General features: G+C 55.2%; 1 protein-coding gene across 1 annotated transcript in view; it reads right to left on the reverse strand.

Moving 5' to 3' along the window:
• LOC115500340 (myosin phosphatase Rho interacting protein) overlaps window positions 1-16381 on the reverse strand; it is a 153647-nt gene that overhangs the window by 29945 nt on the left and 107321 nt on the right. Inside the window, 7 exon segments of the mRNA XM_030294634.1 lie at window positions 337-901; window positions 3819-3928; window positions 8007-8096; window positions 10594-10662; window positions 11919-11975; window positions 13546-13659; window positions 14548-14689. Coding sequence (XP_030150494.1) covers window positions 337-901; window positions 3819-3928; window positions 8007-8096; window positions 10594-10662; window positions 11919-11975; window positions 13546-13659; window positions 14548-14689 — 1147 coding nt within the window.

Genomic DNA, 16381 nt, shown 5'->3' on the forward strand with positions numbered 1-16381 from the left:
CCATTAGCCTAGTCTCTGGCCACCTCCGGCTATATATGGCATTCTCCTCCCCCCCACCCCCCCACATGGCTAATGCCTTTTCCTTCTGAGAAAGCCTGGTGTCCCCTCCCTGCCACCCTGCACGGTCTGGCACTCTCCCGTACCTCTCAGTGCCTACACTGTACTCTAAGGACCTGTCTGTCCGTGTGTCTGTCTCGCTGAGTGGTCTGCAAGTCCCTGAGAGGAGGGACCACATTCCCTCAATATTATGTGGCTGAACCACTCAGGCCACCACCAGGCACAGTGGGTGCTGGGGAAGGCCATCGCAGGGAACCCGGTCACCTGTCCACCCATTACCTCCTTCTCCAGCAGAGAGGTCAGCTCGTGGGTGGAGAGCCGGTCACTTCCATCCTCGGAGGAGGACAGGTGCAGGGGGGCAATGGGCACCTGCTTTTCTTCCCGGAGAGGAGTGGTCTCCACCTGATGCCACCGCTGCTCAATTTCCACATGGACGTTCTGGGTCTTGAGGTCGGTGGTCATAGGCAGCCCTGGGCTCCGGTCGACCTCCATCCGCAGGGCCGTGTCATCAGTGCCCGGCCCGTCCACAGTATCGAGCATTCCAAAGCGCTTACGGCGTTCTTCCCGCCGCCGTGCACGCTCCCGCTCCAGCTCACCGGCCTCAGCCTCGGGGTGGGCGTCAGAGGCCCCAGTGGCGCTGGCCCTCTCCTGGGCCAGGGCTTGCTGGATAGGGCGGAACTCGGCCCAGTCAAAGGTCTTAGAGCGCCCCTCCCGCCTCCGCTCACGAGCCCGGCTCCGCTTCTGCTCGGGGTCTGGCTCTCCACGCTCCACTTCTGGCTTCTCACTCGGCCTTGGGCAGGTCTCAAAGGAGGAGCTGCTCCGGTTCTTTTCCTCTGGCAATGAGCTGGGGGAGAGGGGCGGAGAGCCTGTCAGGTGTGGCTCCTGGTGACAGCCACCCATCCAGGTGGGGCACCCAGCTCCACCACGTTTTCTTTCTGTGCAGCCAGGGTTCCCGCAGGAGAAGGGAGGAAAGAACACTGCCTTTGCCCATGTCCCTTCCATGGGGGGGGGGGGACCCAAACCGGGTTCTGTGTGGGGATGGGAAAGGAAGAGCCACAGATGGCTCAGAAGTTTCCAGTCTCAACCTCGGAGGGTCCTCTGACACAGGAGATGTTGTAGCGGAGCTTCATGATGGAGACCCCATCAGGCTGCACCAGGAAGGGGTGACAGAATGAACGAGACCCAACCACTTTTCTCAAAAGGCTCAAGGGTTTTTAAACAAGTAAATAAACCAAACAGTCTGTATTTTAGGAACACCACTGCGGGGGCTGGTGTGACAGATGGATCAGAGAGTGAAAGGCCTGAGACCACTGTGGCCAAGTGAGAGAGATGGCCCAGGTGGCAGGCACATGCCCGCACCATGCAGCAGCCCACCCCGTGCAGGAAGTGAGAGGGGAGCAGAATTCAAGGGCACCTCTGCTTGCCAAGTAAGGAATCCATGCCTTTATCTAATATGCCCCAGAGCAAAGATTTCTAGAGAGGATGCCACCTGAGCAGGGGTGAGGTGGGAGCAGGAGTTGTAGCGGTTTAAGGTCCCCAGCCTGAACAGGGTGGCCTCTGGTCCTGCCCAAGCTAGCAGAATAGAGCTGTAAGCCACTCAGGGCCGCGAGGGCCAGCGAGGGTGGTGGGAGTGGGGGGTGGCAATGCTCCAGGGAGCGCCTGTCTTTAAAGACAGTGGGGGTCAAAGAGAAGGGAGCCTGGGAGTGAGGTGCCCTGGGGAAAGAGAACATGGTCGTCACCATGCTCTGGCCATCTGTCCCAAGTGCTTCAGGGTGGTGGGACCTGCAAGTTCCCCATTTAAGACCACATGTGCATTTGAATGACAGCTCTCCAGAGAGGACCTTCCGATGCCACTGAGCAGAGAGCTGACCCGGGCTTACAACTGTGTAAGGTGTCACGCCCGCACGGAGAGCTGGCAGCCACCATTGCAGCAACACGAGAGGAAGCCCCTCCAGCTCCCAGGCAGGATGCCCCTGTAACTTTCCGCTACAGACACAGGGGGACTATGGCGCCTGGCTCAAACCTGTGCCTCCGACGTCTGTATCTGTTTCTAGTACCTTCTTGGGACTTGGACCACCTGTAAGTGCTTAAAAAAAAGTCCCAAGTTTTTCTCAAACCATAAAAGCTGACATAAAACAAGCAGAAAGGCTGAAAACGGGGGGAGAGTGAGGACCCCCATAAGTTTGAGATGTGCTAATCTGAAGTAAATTCTAGTCAGGAAGACAATCACTAAGTCAACCTTCCCACACAAATAAAAGCCCTGGCCCCTGTGGGCCTGCAGTCCCTGCACAGAGCCAGCACGGGAGAGCGGCAGGGAACTGTGAATGTCAGCCTAGAAGGTGCCTCTCAGGAGAGGCGTGTGCACATGCGTGTGCTCAAGTGTGTCACTTCACACCTGTTCTGAGGCCAAAGCCACACGCTTGCCCTGTGACATCCCAAAGGCGACTTCCCCCAGCCGGGACCCTCGGTCCCCACACAGGGCCGGCCAGGCCCTGGACAAGCAGCCAGCACCGGCTGGGACACAGCAGGCAGGGGAACGCTGGGGCCAGGACGGTCCTCTCTTGTCCACCACCCACGTCACCGTGGCAGCAGCCTTGCCAGAGAAGCCCGACGTGCCTTTCTTGCTTTGCTATGGGGGCTTCCTCAAGGTGCTCAGGGTGTTGACCTTGTAAAGCTTTAGTCTCTGCTACTGGCTGGGAGAGAGCCAGGGGGCAGCCAGAGGCCGCCAAGGGACATGGCCCAGTGAGGACGAGAGTGCCCCCTTCATCTCTGCAGGCAGGGGACATCCCATTAACAAATACGCCAGCTCTCCTAATAGGACCCTTGAGAGCTTGTTCTGGCCACCAATGCCTGGTCTTACTGACAGAAACAACTCAAAGTTGTTCATTTCATAAATGAAGGAACTAACAATGCCAATAAACACAAGAGAGAACGCTCTCTTCCTCCCTTCTTGTTCAAAGAGGTGCAGTGTCACCAGGATGGAGGCAAGGCCTTGACAGAGACCTGGCATGGCCACAGCTGCCCCAGGCCTCTGAGGGGCACACAGCCCAGTAGCGGCCAACACCACGAGAAAGACACTTGAAGAGCCATTCAAACTACCTGCCCTGAAAAGTGGGAACAAGAGGGTCTCAGGACAGGATGGGGCTCTGAAGTCTTCAGGTGAGAACGCTCAAGTTCTGGGCATCATGGAACCAGCCCCCCACACCAGAACCTTCTTTCTTTTAAAATGAAAATGGGTTTCTGACCCTCACAGCAGAGGAGGAAGGCATGTGACATGCAAATCACGAGGTACAAACCACAGAGACTTTAACGTGAGGGAAGAATGAGTTTTTCAACTCAAGCTCTAATGCGGAATCTCAAATAAGTTTTTCCTGGTTGTGTACAAATCCAACAGATGTAGGAGTGAAGCAAAAAGACCAAGAAGAAGACATGCTCTGGTGGCCCATGAATGTGGCTCCAGGGCTGCCCAGCGCCCAGGCCAGAGGGGCTCCTCCTGCTAGGTGCAGTCCCAACAGGGGCACAGACACTACTTGTGCAGCTACACCGGCCAGGCTTCAAGGAGGAAAAGGTAACCTGCGGCAAAAAAAACCAGGAAGCCAAAGGGAGACCGTGTGGGGCCAGCCGATGGTGGGACGAAGGGTGGAAGGAGGTGGCTGTGCCAGGACAGGTGCGAGCTCGGGTCCCAAAGGAGCCACAGATTCGGAAGGGAGCGGGGCGGCGGCCAGAGGGGAAGGCGGTTCCCTCGGGCACCCGGGTCTTACCTCGTCACGTCCGGGGCAGAGGTCGGGTGGACGTGCTTCATGATGGTCTGGATCCAATTCCGCCGGATTCCAGATGTCATAGCAGAGAGCGTGAATTCACCCTCCTTTGTCTACACAAAAGATGAGCCGTTATCAGTGACTGTCACCTTCCAGCCCCCAAAGGATATCCAGCTAGGTGGCTGTCCTAGGAGCACCGTGTGCACCCCACCGGCCCTCAAATAAGAGCCGGAAAGTAAAGGAAGGAAAGAGCAAATCTGCTTTCATGGCAGACTCTGCCACCTCCCTCCGTTTCCTGTGTGCCTACAATGTCCCCGGCACCCAGATGGCTCCCCTGCTCTTCAAGGGGCTCACAGGGGAAGGAGATGGCACGACCCGACAACAAAGCCAGTGTGTGGGAACGGTGGGTGGGAAGGGGACCCCCGGGCCGGGGACATGGCCCAGTGCCACGCAGCCACACATAGCAAGTACACAGGCGACCGGAGACGAGCGGCAGGCACGGGACTTAACAGGCGGTCTGGGCACGACACGGGCCACACGGTGAGGCTGAGAAGGGGCAGGGAGACCCGCTGGGCCGCTAGGGCAGTGGTCCAGATGGTGACAGAGAAGAGGGAGGTTCTGGAGAGGTAAAGGAGGTGGCTGGCGCTCAGTCCCTCACGGAGAGGATATGGGAGGGGAGCCAGACAGGGGCTGAGAGTGGCAGCAGGGCCAGCAAGTGAAGGGTGGCCTCTGGGACACAGTCCTCGCGTCACTGAGCCACCCTGCCTGGCACCACCCAAGAAGGGGAGGGGCAGGAAGCGCAGGTAGGTGGTGGTCTCGTGGAGTCCGTTTCCGGCTTCTGCATTCCAGGCTCCACGTCACACAGTGAGGGTGTCAGGACTGTTCGCTATGCTGCTCAGGCTCACGAGCGGGCCTGTGAGACGCGCCAGCCGCTCAGCTGACGGGAAGATGAAATCACCCGACGGTTTGGGGATGGGTGCCGGCACAGCCAGGGGCCAAAATACCAGAGACCACGAGCTGACCCAGCGAGAGCTGACCCAGCGAGAGCTGACCCAGCACGCCGCAGAGCGTAGCTTGCTTACGACCGCCTCCTCCAGCGCAGGCCCCCGCCCGCGTGCCCAGTCAGACGGCACACGGCCCGCGCCCAGCTCATCTCTCCTTCTTCTTCGGTTTCCCCTCCATGTACGCCAAAGGCAGGGGTGCCGCTCAGAGCTCTCCGAAGCACGGGCCCCTCACGCCCCCGGGACCGGCTCCCACACACCCCTGGGTCCTCTGCTTCCTCTCGCTCCAGGTGTGGGTACTTCTGGAGTCTGACCTCAGCGATCTGCACGTTCTCACCCACGAGCTCAGCTCTCACCTCCAGCGAGCTCTTTCCCAACCGGGTCCATGCTCGTGGCTTCCTATCTAATGCTCTTAGGGAGTCCACCAGGGCCTCAAACACACTGCTGGCCAGAATTCCAGAGGCTCTCCTCCTGGGAAGCTGCCTCTACCGCCCGACTTCTGCACAAAACTCACCGTGCTCCGGGGTGCGAGGCCTCACACCTGCCTCCTCCTTCACCTGGCAGAGCGACGGCCCACACACCCTTCCACCGTGGGCCCTCTCGCCACTTTGCCTGCCTCCTGCCTCTACTTTCCCACCTTTCTAAGTGCCCTGCACGTCCTGCTGGAGGTGTCTTACTGAGGCACAACTGCCTTGCGCCCTCCAACACGTTCTAGAGCTTCCTCCAACCTCAGGACAAGACAGCCTCCCGACCTGGCCCTCAGGGCTCCATGTGTCACCCTCACTTGGCTTCTGCACTCCGCTCCCTGGAGGGTGCCACCAGGTCCGGCGGCCGGGCAAGAACACGTGCACGCTCAGCTCTCAGCTGTGTCTCTCAACCCCTAAAGCTGCCTAGTGGCCCGGGCCGAGCCCCTCCTGGAAGCCACCCTCCCTCATTGAGAGTAGCCCTAGAACGGTGAAGTTGTGACGAGCTCAGTGAGAGACGCTGACTTAGTGATAAAACACTCCTCACCCCCAGGATGCCCACCCAGAGAAAACTGCTCTTTGAAACGGAGAGGTAGGGTTGACCGTGGGGAGACTTGGCACGGACCCAGACAGCCAGAATTCACCCCTGCCTCCAAGGCTGCCCGCCGTGTTGGCTCACCAAGCCCGTCTGTTCCTCTTGTGGGTACGAGGGCAGAAAAGCACCACAGCAGGGCAGCACGGGCCGCCGAGATCTGTCGGCTTCTGCTCCAGCCCTGGTGGCAGGTCATCAGTGCAACCTCCAACTAGGATGTGGCGTCCCCACAGCTGCCCCACATGGAAGGAACGCCACGACCAGTAAGTAGCCCGGTGGGCCGCTGACTGGATTTTGCCTTATAATGAACTCTCCAGCCTTCAGGTCTGAACCTTGGCCTCCTCTGGGTTGGTTAATATGAGTCAGTCCCAATGTGCCTGATCTACTCTAAGTCCAGAAATACAACTGAGCTTTCGGATGCAAAGATCTGCTGGGGCGCCTTGGCGGCTCGGTCAGTTGAGCGTCCGACTTCGGCTCAGGTCATGATTTCACGGTTCAGGAGTTCAAGCTCCGCACTGGGCTCTGTGCTGACAGCTCGGAGCCTGAAGCCTGTTTCGGATTCTATGTCTCCCTCTCTCTCTGCCTCTCCCTTGCTCACGCTCTTTCCCTCTCGCTCTCAAAAGTAAACAAACATTAAAAAAAAAAAAAAAATTAAAGGTGAGAGCCTGTTAAAGGTAACCCCCCTGCCTGGAGCTCTAGCTCCCTGTGAGAAACCAGCCCCCAGTGGCAGCTCTGGCCAGCTGCTCACCATCGCACACTCCTAAGGCCCTTGTGACAGAAGGATTAGCTCTGCCCAGAGAGAGGTCTGGCATTTGTCCCAGCTGTTTAAGGTGGGGGCTGGTCACTCCAGAAAGACCAGCCATGAAGGGAGAAGGCTGGGGCTCTGGGACACATGAAATCAGCCGACGTCTGGGGAGAGGGCCAGAAATTGCGCTCGATCACATGGATAGTTAACTCAATCAGCAACAACCATGAAGCTTTGATAAAAACTCTGGACACTGCCTGGGTGAACTTCCTGAGCTGGAAGCTCTGGGTAGAGCCACACATCACCCAAGAGGGTAATACATTCCCGAGGACTTGGAAGGTTTGTGTTTAGGGCCATCCTGGTACAATTCTCCAGGTGTCTTCCTCCGGCTTGTTCTGGTCTCTATCCTTCTGCGACAATGACACTACAATTGTATGTACAGTGCTCCTATGTTCTGTGAGTCTTTCTAATTGTTGAGCCTGAGGGTAGTCCGGGGCACCCCTTGATCTTGCAGTTGGTGTCAGAAGGCAGATACACCAGTTGGAGATTGTGCCCCCCCCCTTTTTTTTTTAAACTTTTTTTTAGCATTATTTATTTTTGAAGAAGAGAGATACAGAGTATGAGCAGGGAAAGGGCAGAGAGAGAGACACAGAATATGAAGCAGGCTCCAGGCTCTGAGCTGTCAGCATTGAGCCCGACATGGGGCTTGGACCCACAGACCGCGAGATCATGACCTGAGCTGAAGTTGGACGCTTAACTGACTGAGCCACCCAGGTGCCCCGACTGTGCCCTGATCTTGAGCCTGGCTGCTTCCAGGTAGCCCTCAAACCACCAGCTTTAATGAAATGGCCAAGAATCATTTTATTTTTCCTATCATATTTCTTTTTGAGGGCAGGGGCAATGCCTTGCTTGCCTGAGTCCCTCACAAGATTGTGGGGGAACAAAAGACATGAATAGATGGATAAATGTCCAAATGAAAGAAGAAATCAGTAAAAACCTAGTATTCAAGGCTTAACTAACACTTCTATTTTTATTCCCCAATCCCATTGTTCTTTCCCCAACACCAGCATTTAAAAAAAAGAACCTTCAGTAACAGAAAGCTTCTAAATGGTACTTAGAAGAAAGATGCTAAAGATGCTAACATCTAATTGTTTTGTTCAGATCACGAGTTGGAGCTGGGATGAGGTGCTAAGGACACAGGAAGGCACAGGTCAAGGCACTCACGCTGACAGAAAAGAATGCATGCTGATCATGCCTGTGAGAGGTCAGGCTTATCCACAGGTGTCCCTGGACCAGGACATCATGTTTGTGGAGAAATGTCCCAGCGGGTCAAGCCCGTGTCCCCCACCTCCACACCAAGCCTGTGTCCAAGCTCCACCCCAGGCTCACATGTATCTGAAAGCCGTAGTTTCTCTGGACTGGATACTCCGTGACATCATAACACGTGGATAAGTCAATTTCCCCGTCCAGGTCAGCAGCCTACAGAGAAACAGGAGAGGATCTTAGGAGATTTAGAAAGTAAAAGTCAACACTGAGGCAAGCGAATTTCCACGTTAGCTTTATTTTTCATGGGCATGTCCACTGACAAGTGAGGACACTGCCTATCTTTGGCTACCTGGAAGCAGCGAGGCTATTTCCCTGAGCATCCTGCCAAAGATATCCAACCCCTGCCAACGGTTCTCAAACGTGTGGTCGGAACCCTTATGCTCTTAAAAACTGAGGACCCCAAAGAGTTTTCATTTATGTGGGTTTCGTCTACTGATGATATTGAACACAGTAGAAATAAACGTGAAAAAAAAGTAAACCATTTTAGTTTTTATTAAAAAATATTTGTGAAGTCGGCAAGAGATTTTTGCAAATCTTTAAATGCTTGGTTTCCAAGGACAGCTGGATTCTCTCATCTGTTGCTGCATTCAACCTGTTCGATGTATCATTTTGACTGAAGTACGGTTGACCCTCGAACAACGTGAGCTGTGTGGGTCCAGTTATACATGGATTGTTTTCAAGGTAGCACAGTCCTGTAAATGTATTTTCTCTTCCTTAGGATTTTCTTAACAGCCTTTTCTTTTCTCTGGTTTATTTTATTGTAAGAATATAGTATATGCTGCACATAACATACAGATAGATATATGTTAATCTATTGGCAGGCTATTAGCCATTACGTTTTGGGGGAGTCAAGTTATATGCAGGTTTTCAACTGTGCGAGGGGTCAGCACGCCCAGCCTCTGCATTGTTCAAGGGTCAACCGCATATGAACAGTCCAGCGTAAGGAGACATATTTTAATAGTTGTTTCTGCCCCCCTCCCCCCGGTTTTGAGGAATAATCGACATACATCACTGTATAACCCGAAGACGTACAGCATGATGGTTTGATGTACACATATCGTGAAAAGGTGTACTTTCTTAAAGGTGAACTGCAGAATGGAATCAGCAATCCTGTCAAGGACCTTTCCATACTGTTATATTAAAATCCATGGTTTTCTCCTGCCCCCTGAATGGCTCTATTACTCGTGCATGATTTTCTAACTTTACGTACTGGTCATCTGGAAGATACCAAGTTACGTGTATCTTCCAAAAGTTGACACATTTCATTACATCAGATCAAAACATCTGTTAGTGTGACCACCTACTCCATTAGGAGAGTCTGTCAATACAGGGAAGTTGTCAAATTTGTGACAATGAATACGAATTTTCCAAAGTTCCAGTTTCGCTTGTAAGCTCAAACTGTATCACTGGCAACGAACAGTGGATTGTTTCCTTTGAAGGAATAGCCTCCCTTGGTGCATTTTAAAGCAAATGTCTGCCAGACACCAAAACGGAATGAGCAGTTTGTCTGTCAGTTGTTCTGTCAAGTGCAGGCAGTACTGCACGAGGAGAAGCACGAGGGGAAGTCTGTCTGTCAGCGCAGACGGGGTGCAGGTGCTTCCAGCGAGGGACCCACTACGTTCTGTTACGCAGCAAAGGCGCCTTATGCTCACTGCCCATTTTGAATCACAGAATACAGACAAGATGAGTATCCGAGAATTGACACTTTACATGGCATTCTGACTTCTTCACAATAGTTTTGAGTATACCGGTCCGTCAGCCCCCCGAAAGGGTCTTCAGGGGTCCACAGACCACACTCTGAGAACTGCTGGTCTACGCACACACTACCAACCACACGCTCCCGCGTTCCTTGATTTCAGGCAGCACCAGGGGCCTGCCGCCCACACTGCTCTCGTCTATCCCGTATCACTAACATCTCTCCGCTGCAGCCCGTAAGCGTTCAGGCTATGTAAATGTAGATAACGAGCTAAGGACGGATATTAGATTCTTGCCAACCTTCTGCTACCACAAAAGTGCAGGAATGACTAACCTTGGGCTATATGTGGGAATATATCTGAAGGATCCCTGGAGTGGGATGCAAGGGAAAAGGTAGGAACACAGACTCAAAAAACTCAAAAAACACGGTATTTTTTAAGGAAGAGAAAGAGCCCCTTCTGGTTGGTCTTCAACCATGAAATCAGGACAGTCAACTGGGCCACCTGAATTCATTTGCCACATCCCATCTTTGTCCAGAAGACAAAGAACAAGATTTAGTTCTGTTTCAAGACGTTCAATTCTCCGCGAAACCTTTGTAGAAAAAACCAAACTGTTCATCCTGAGTTTTAAAATAAGACATCTTTCGGTGTTCTTCAAAGAACAGAGAAAAGAGAAGCCACTGAAACACTCTGCACCCAGGTGCCTCAAGCAGAGACTCAAAACAGCCCAACGTTTCAGGAAGACTCAGTCACAAGAACAACAAAAGCTGATGATATTATGCTCAGACTTCGCACCAGATCTACACTAGAAAACCCAAGATGGCCACTCGGACACCTGTCAATAGACAGAGGGGATGTCAGCCTAGAGAAGCAGTGTCTGGGAGCCTTGGGCTCCTGGGTGTCGCCTGCACCCCTCAACTGTCTCCACAACTAGGAAGGAAGCCAAAAACACTCACCTCCTCAGCCACCGAATCCCTGTAGTATCTTAGGCTTTGATCAGCAAGGACAAACCAGTGCTTCTTCCACTACAAGGGAAGGGAAAAACCAGGCTCAACTACCATGCAGCACATTTACTGCTCCAAGGCAATCCGTAGCCAGAGTCCTGGGGGCACCTCCCAGAGCACAGGAAAAGCAGAGGGCAGGCGGCCCCTCCCACGAGTGGCAGACACACACAGGACTCTGCTCAGGCCGCAGGCAGCCATGCGCGCATGACGTCAGGGCACTTGCTAAGCCGCGGCTCCCCCGTGACAAGGCAGCATGGAGAGCTGGGGTGGGCCGCAGGCTACGGGCTTTCTGTAACCCACAGTGGTGTGGCTGGTGAAAAGTGCTTCGCAGTCCTCGATCTCAACTCCAGAGGCTGCAGACAGGGGGCTGGGCCCCCAGAGCTGGAAAGTGGCTGTGAAAACAGCATCTCCATCCTAAGGGGCTGCCTGTGAGCCACAGCCACTGGCTGGCTAACCAGAGGGGCACGCCCACCTGCAGCCAGCAGGAGCAAACCAGCCAGCCAGATTCCCAAGTCTTCACTGTGAGTAGCAAGGAGGGAGACTTGAGTCTTCAGGCAAGGCCAAGGGGATTGATATGGAGGAGAGAGAAAAAGAGGATGTTTCGGCACGGCTGCTCAGGAAGCAAGAAGGGGAGCTCAGGAGGGCAGGGTTTCGGGGCCTCTCGCTAGGAACTAGCAGACTCCTCTTCATGCCTCCTTGGAGGCCTGGCCTTCCAGCCCCAAGCAGGGTGGAGGTGGGGTGGCAGGTCCAGCTGCAAATGGCTCTTCCTGCTGGAGTCTGACGGCAAGAACGACCACACTGGCTTCTCTCAGGACCGCGGCTGAGCTGGAGTCCCCAGCAGAGTCTAGCAGCCCTTGGTTGCTGTCAACGTGGCCTGCCTCAGACGCATCCACAAGCCAACAACACCAGAGGCCTCCCCCATTCCTGGGAAGCCTGGGCTCTCTGGGAACTTTTAGGAAAGACTACCAGGTAGGGAGCTAGTGCTGTAGAACATTCCCCTGGCCTGAGGCTGCGATCCTTGCTGGGTGCAGGATGGTGGTCTTCTCCAGTGGCCCCCGCCTCTCACTGCAGAACTGAGAGTGGGGGCGGCTGTGTACCTCCACTTCCCTGAGGAGATGGGGGTCTTGGCCACAGTCCTGGTTGACCACACAAGAGGTCATGCCGGAGGTGGGGGATCGAGCCAGCGCTCCCACCCCTGCTGGGGACAAGGCCAGGCAGACCCCACCCCTGCTCCCCAGTCTTTGAGGGGCCACAGCAGCCCAGCCCTGCACACTCACCTGGCCGTCCTCATACTGCTTGGTCAGCCAGCCTTTCTTGAAGTTCAGCAGGTCAGGCTAAGAAAGGGAGAAAAAAGAACAGTTCAGAAGAAGGCACTCTGAGCTATCTCAGTCGTGGGGAAAGGGTGACTGACTGAGGGGCAGCAGGTGTCTCTGTCCGCATGAGGTAGGCAGTGGGAAGAGGCATTTCTCCACCTGCCAGACGAGCCAGGATGGCCTGCCTTGCCCAGGCGGGTGCTGCCCACAAACCCTCCACAGATTCACGTGTCTTCAAGGAAGGAGACGCCGGGCTCAGCGGGATGATGGGGAGGGAAGGGCATGGCCTCAGCGCCCTGCGGGCACAGCAGCAGCTGGGCTGCCCAGACGCTCTGACAGAAGCCTGCCCAACGGCAGAGGACGGCCCGGAGGGAGAGTCAGTCGGTGTTTCACACGAAGGGGAAAACCTGCAGTGACCACTAAAAGGAGAAATCAGAAGTTCCCGCAGAAGCCACAGGAAGGCGGAGAGAGGAAGACGGAGGAGCGGAGACCAAAGCGTGGCGCTGAGCAAGATGCAGGAGCAACCCTGCCGAGACCTTGGGGCCACCTATCTACCAGGATGAGTTTGAGTCTCCGTTTCTCGGCAAGATGCAAACCCAGGACAGCTGACAGCAGATCGGGGGAGCTGGCCCCGCTGGGCTCTACTGCACCCGTGTCCCTAGGCCTGGGGAGCAGCCCAAGGAAGCACTTCAGGCCCACCCGCAGCCCTGCTGGGCCCTGCTTGTGTTCACAGCTGGGCATCTGTCAAGTTGGCACCTGAAGAGATGAGGATCATCCTTCCCCTTGGCCCACGTGCTTGCTCTCACTTTTCTACAGGTATATCTCCACCTCCATCAGAAACGGGCTGTGATGTCTTTCTGTATCTGAAGGACCAGGAGGGAGTTGTTCCAGGAGCCTCTGTGCCAAACCTCTGAGCAGCACCCAGACTCCAGGAAAAGACAACCCTCTTCCAGGTAAGAAGCCCTCCTATCTTGGCTCAGTTCCATGTGTGTGGCTGGTGGCTCCACACCCTAGGGGTAGAAGTGGCGCCAACCACTTCTCAGAAGACCGCGGACTAGGCAGAGAGGAGCCCCGGGTCACCATGTGCATAGCTGTCCTTCATTCCCAGGGCCTCTGGCCGGCCACTCTCGGCTCCCCAAGGGAGCGAGGGTCCCGTCTGGTCACTCCCCACCTGCACCTCCACTGCTGCAGCTCAAGTGACCTCGGGCAAAGGCGTCTTTCCTGTCCTGAGACACCATGAACGAGGCAAGGGCTCCCAGCAAGAAGGGGCTCCTGCCTCCAAAATGTCACAGAAACAAACACCCAAAGCAAGAACAGAGGTTCCTTGTTGCTGTGGCCCTGGTTCTCTGAAATCAGGATTTTGCTGCCTTGGCCAAGTGGCCTCCTCTACTTGTGACCTCAGAGCTCAGGACGCCTATGTATCCAGAAAAGGGAAAAGGAACACCGCATCTGCTTCCCACGCACAGACACAAAGGCCCGTGCAGAGGGGACAGCCAGCATGGACGCACGGACATAAGCAGACAGTGACCCCAAGTGACAGAAGCAGCAGGAGCGGCGTCTCCAGGCTTTGGTGTGCGGCGCCTGGGCTCACCGTCAGGGAGGACTCCGTGGACCTCCTGTCCAGTGACTTGGCTCTTCGGTGTGGAGACAGGGGGGAGGCCGAGGTGTCCGGGAGAGGAGCTGTGGGGGCTTCGCTGGGGAGGTCCTGTGGCAGAGAGCAGCCGCCAGTCAGTACAAGCCAGTAAAGTCAGGTGGGGAGCAGGGAAACCAGGAGCCAGAGCTGTGGGAGGGTCAAGAATGTTCCCAGGCGAGGAGGAAAGCACTCTGTCTGGGCTCTGTCTGGGCAAGTCTGGACCAGAGCAGGGACGGGAGCCAGTGTCCTGGGACTCCTCGTCCGGCTCGTTCCGCTTTTACGCAGCGGGTTCAAAGACGCATTAGTTGTTAAAGCAGCCTTTTCTTTCGGATGCGCTAGTCACCGTCACTCTCCTGGTCCCATCCCCATCCCCTGGCTTCTCGGGGTCGCGGAAGGAAGAGCCCCAGGCTCTGAGGCAGCGAGCAGCAGAACACCTCATGAGCCCAGACAGGGGCCGGGGAGGAAGATGAAGATCGGACACAGCAGGGCCACAAGAGGCAAGTGGGCTGCCTGGGAGGAGGAGGAGGAGGAGGAGGAGGAGGATTTCAGAGAGACCTGCCTTGTGGACTAAGTAGAGAAGCGAGGGCAATGGCCGCCACTCGAAAGAAAGAGGAAGGAAGGTGCTCAGCCTCGCGGCCGGGCTGCCTCGAAGAGAAAGAGAGCAGCTCCGGTTATGAGCTGGGACCTAAGGCTCGCTAGACTGGCCTTTAGCAGAGATGGGTCAAGTTCTGACAGGAAGATGCAGAAGGCAGGCCTCACCCTTGAGAAAGTCACTAACTGGAGGAGAGGAGAGACATGAGCAAACAAGTAGGAAATGAGAACAGGAAGCCCAGTGGAAGTGCATCCGGGTGCGTTTGGGGGCCCTGTGAGGAGGTGTGGGGCCATATGCTGACGGCGCCCCAGTGGCCGCACGTGGCAATGCTTGGGCCTCAGCGCTGGCCCCAGGCCCCAGACGCTCACCCGTTTCCTGGGAAACGCCCTCTTCTCACTGCGGCCCTGGCGAGTGTCACTTGATGGCGAGGGCCCGGCTGTCGAGTTAGTCTCCATGTGCTCTGCCTTCTCAATGTCCAAGGCCTCAAATTTCTCAATGACCTGGGACCTCCTACAAGAGATGACACGGGGCTGCTGAGGGGGAGACGGGGTCCCCCCACAGCCTGAGGCGGGCTTGGTCTTCAGTTACAGAGGGCTCCTTCAGCCAATACCGCCATGCCTGGCCCATCCCAGTCTTCCCTGGGCCTCCCCCTTCGCAGGGCGTGTGGCCTATGCACACAGGACACTTGGCTAGCTCACCGGACACCCCAGCCCAAGCTCCCTCTCCCACCACCGTGGAGGGGGAAGCCATGCAGGGGCTGGGAGCAGCTCAAGGGCAAGGGCCTCCCCTTCCCCCCAGCCTGTCCTTGCCCTCTATCCCCACGCTGGAAGCCCCTGCATGGTCTGTTGACACACTTGGCGGTCACACAGCTCATTGCCTGGCCTCCTCTCCTGAGCCACAGACATGATCAGAAGGCAGCCACCACCTCGGAGGGTGGCAGCCTCAGTCCTCATTGCAACCCTCAGCAGACCACGATGCAGCCCCCACCCCAGGGCAACCAAAAGTTAGCAAGAAAAAGGCCCATGAATTAACATTGTTTCTGCCAACAGTAAAAAGAATCAAAAACCAAATTAAAACAAAAACAAAGCGAGTTGATTTCGTGTGAAAGGCCGGCGCATCATCAGGCCATCTACGGCTGGAGACGGAGCTGAGATGGGAGCGAAGCAGGCGAAGGAAGGGCGAGTAACGTCACACAGCGACACAGCAGGAGAAGGTGGAGAGGGGCAAGACCTGAAAGAAAATAAGGCTGGAAAATGAATAAACAGAAAGGGACTGCTTTTTAAAATCAAATAATGGTAAATCAAAATTATCCAAAGAATTAAAGAAACAAAAACCCAAGGTGATCACTGAGAAGGGGAGACCATCCTTGTCCCTGAGTCACAGGGAGTCACCATGGTGGCAGAGGGCAGGGAGGCCGGGGGGGGGCACGTGGGCTGAGGCCTAGTCCTCACCCTTGGGGGCCTGAGACTTGGGCACTGTTTAAAACAGGGACAAGGCCCCAAATGGAGTCACCTGTGCTAAGCCCACATCACCAAACTGAGACTTGATATTTAATTACAGTTTCAACCTCTCCAAGGAGTAGAATCTTAACCCAGCCAATCTGGAATTACCTGGTCAGCACTAGTGAGGTGCTCTGCCTGAGAGCCCTGTGCTGTCCCCCAAAGGAAGGTGAGCTTGCCTGAAACAATGCACGTTTTGCCAGTAACTTCCTTGTCCCACTCCCTTCTGCCTACAAAAGTCTTTCATTTTGTACAGCTCCTTAGAGCTCTTTTCTATCTCCGTTGGATGGAATGCCGAATCACTGAATAAAGCCAGTAAGAGCTTTAAAATTTTAAATTTACTGAATTTTGTTCTTACAAATTTGGTGGCAGTGGTGGGACTCAAAGGAAACTTCGGACAGCTTCAAGGACAATGAGAAACACAGCCAGCTGTGGTACCTGTGAACCCTTAAAGTTTTCGGTCTTTCTCACCATTTCCGAGGGCCATGGGAAGATCCTCTTGGTTCTGAGCTCTGCTCTCTTCGGGTTGAGCTCCTGATCTAATTGGCTCCCTACAGTCCCCCACTCGACTGGACCATGCTGGGAACTGTGGCTAGTTCAGTCTGTAGTATTCCACTTGACTGGAATCCCCCATCCTTGGTTTAGTACTCAGATTCCCTACTGGGGGCTTCTGATGGTTCAGTGTGCATTCCCCATTTCATGG

Source organism: Lynx canadensis, chromosome E1 (assembly GCF_007474595.2).
Source record: "Lynx canadensis isolate LIC74 chromosome E1, mLynCan4.pri.v2, whole genome shotgun sequence".
Classification (NCBI taxonomy): domain Eukaryota; kingdom Metazoa; phylum Chordata; class Mammalia; order Carnivora; family Felidae; genus Lynx; species Lynx canadensis.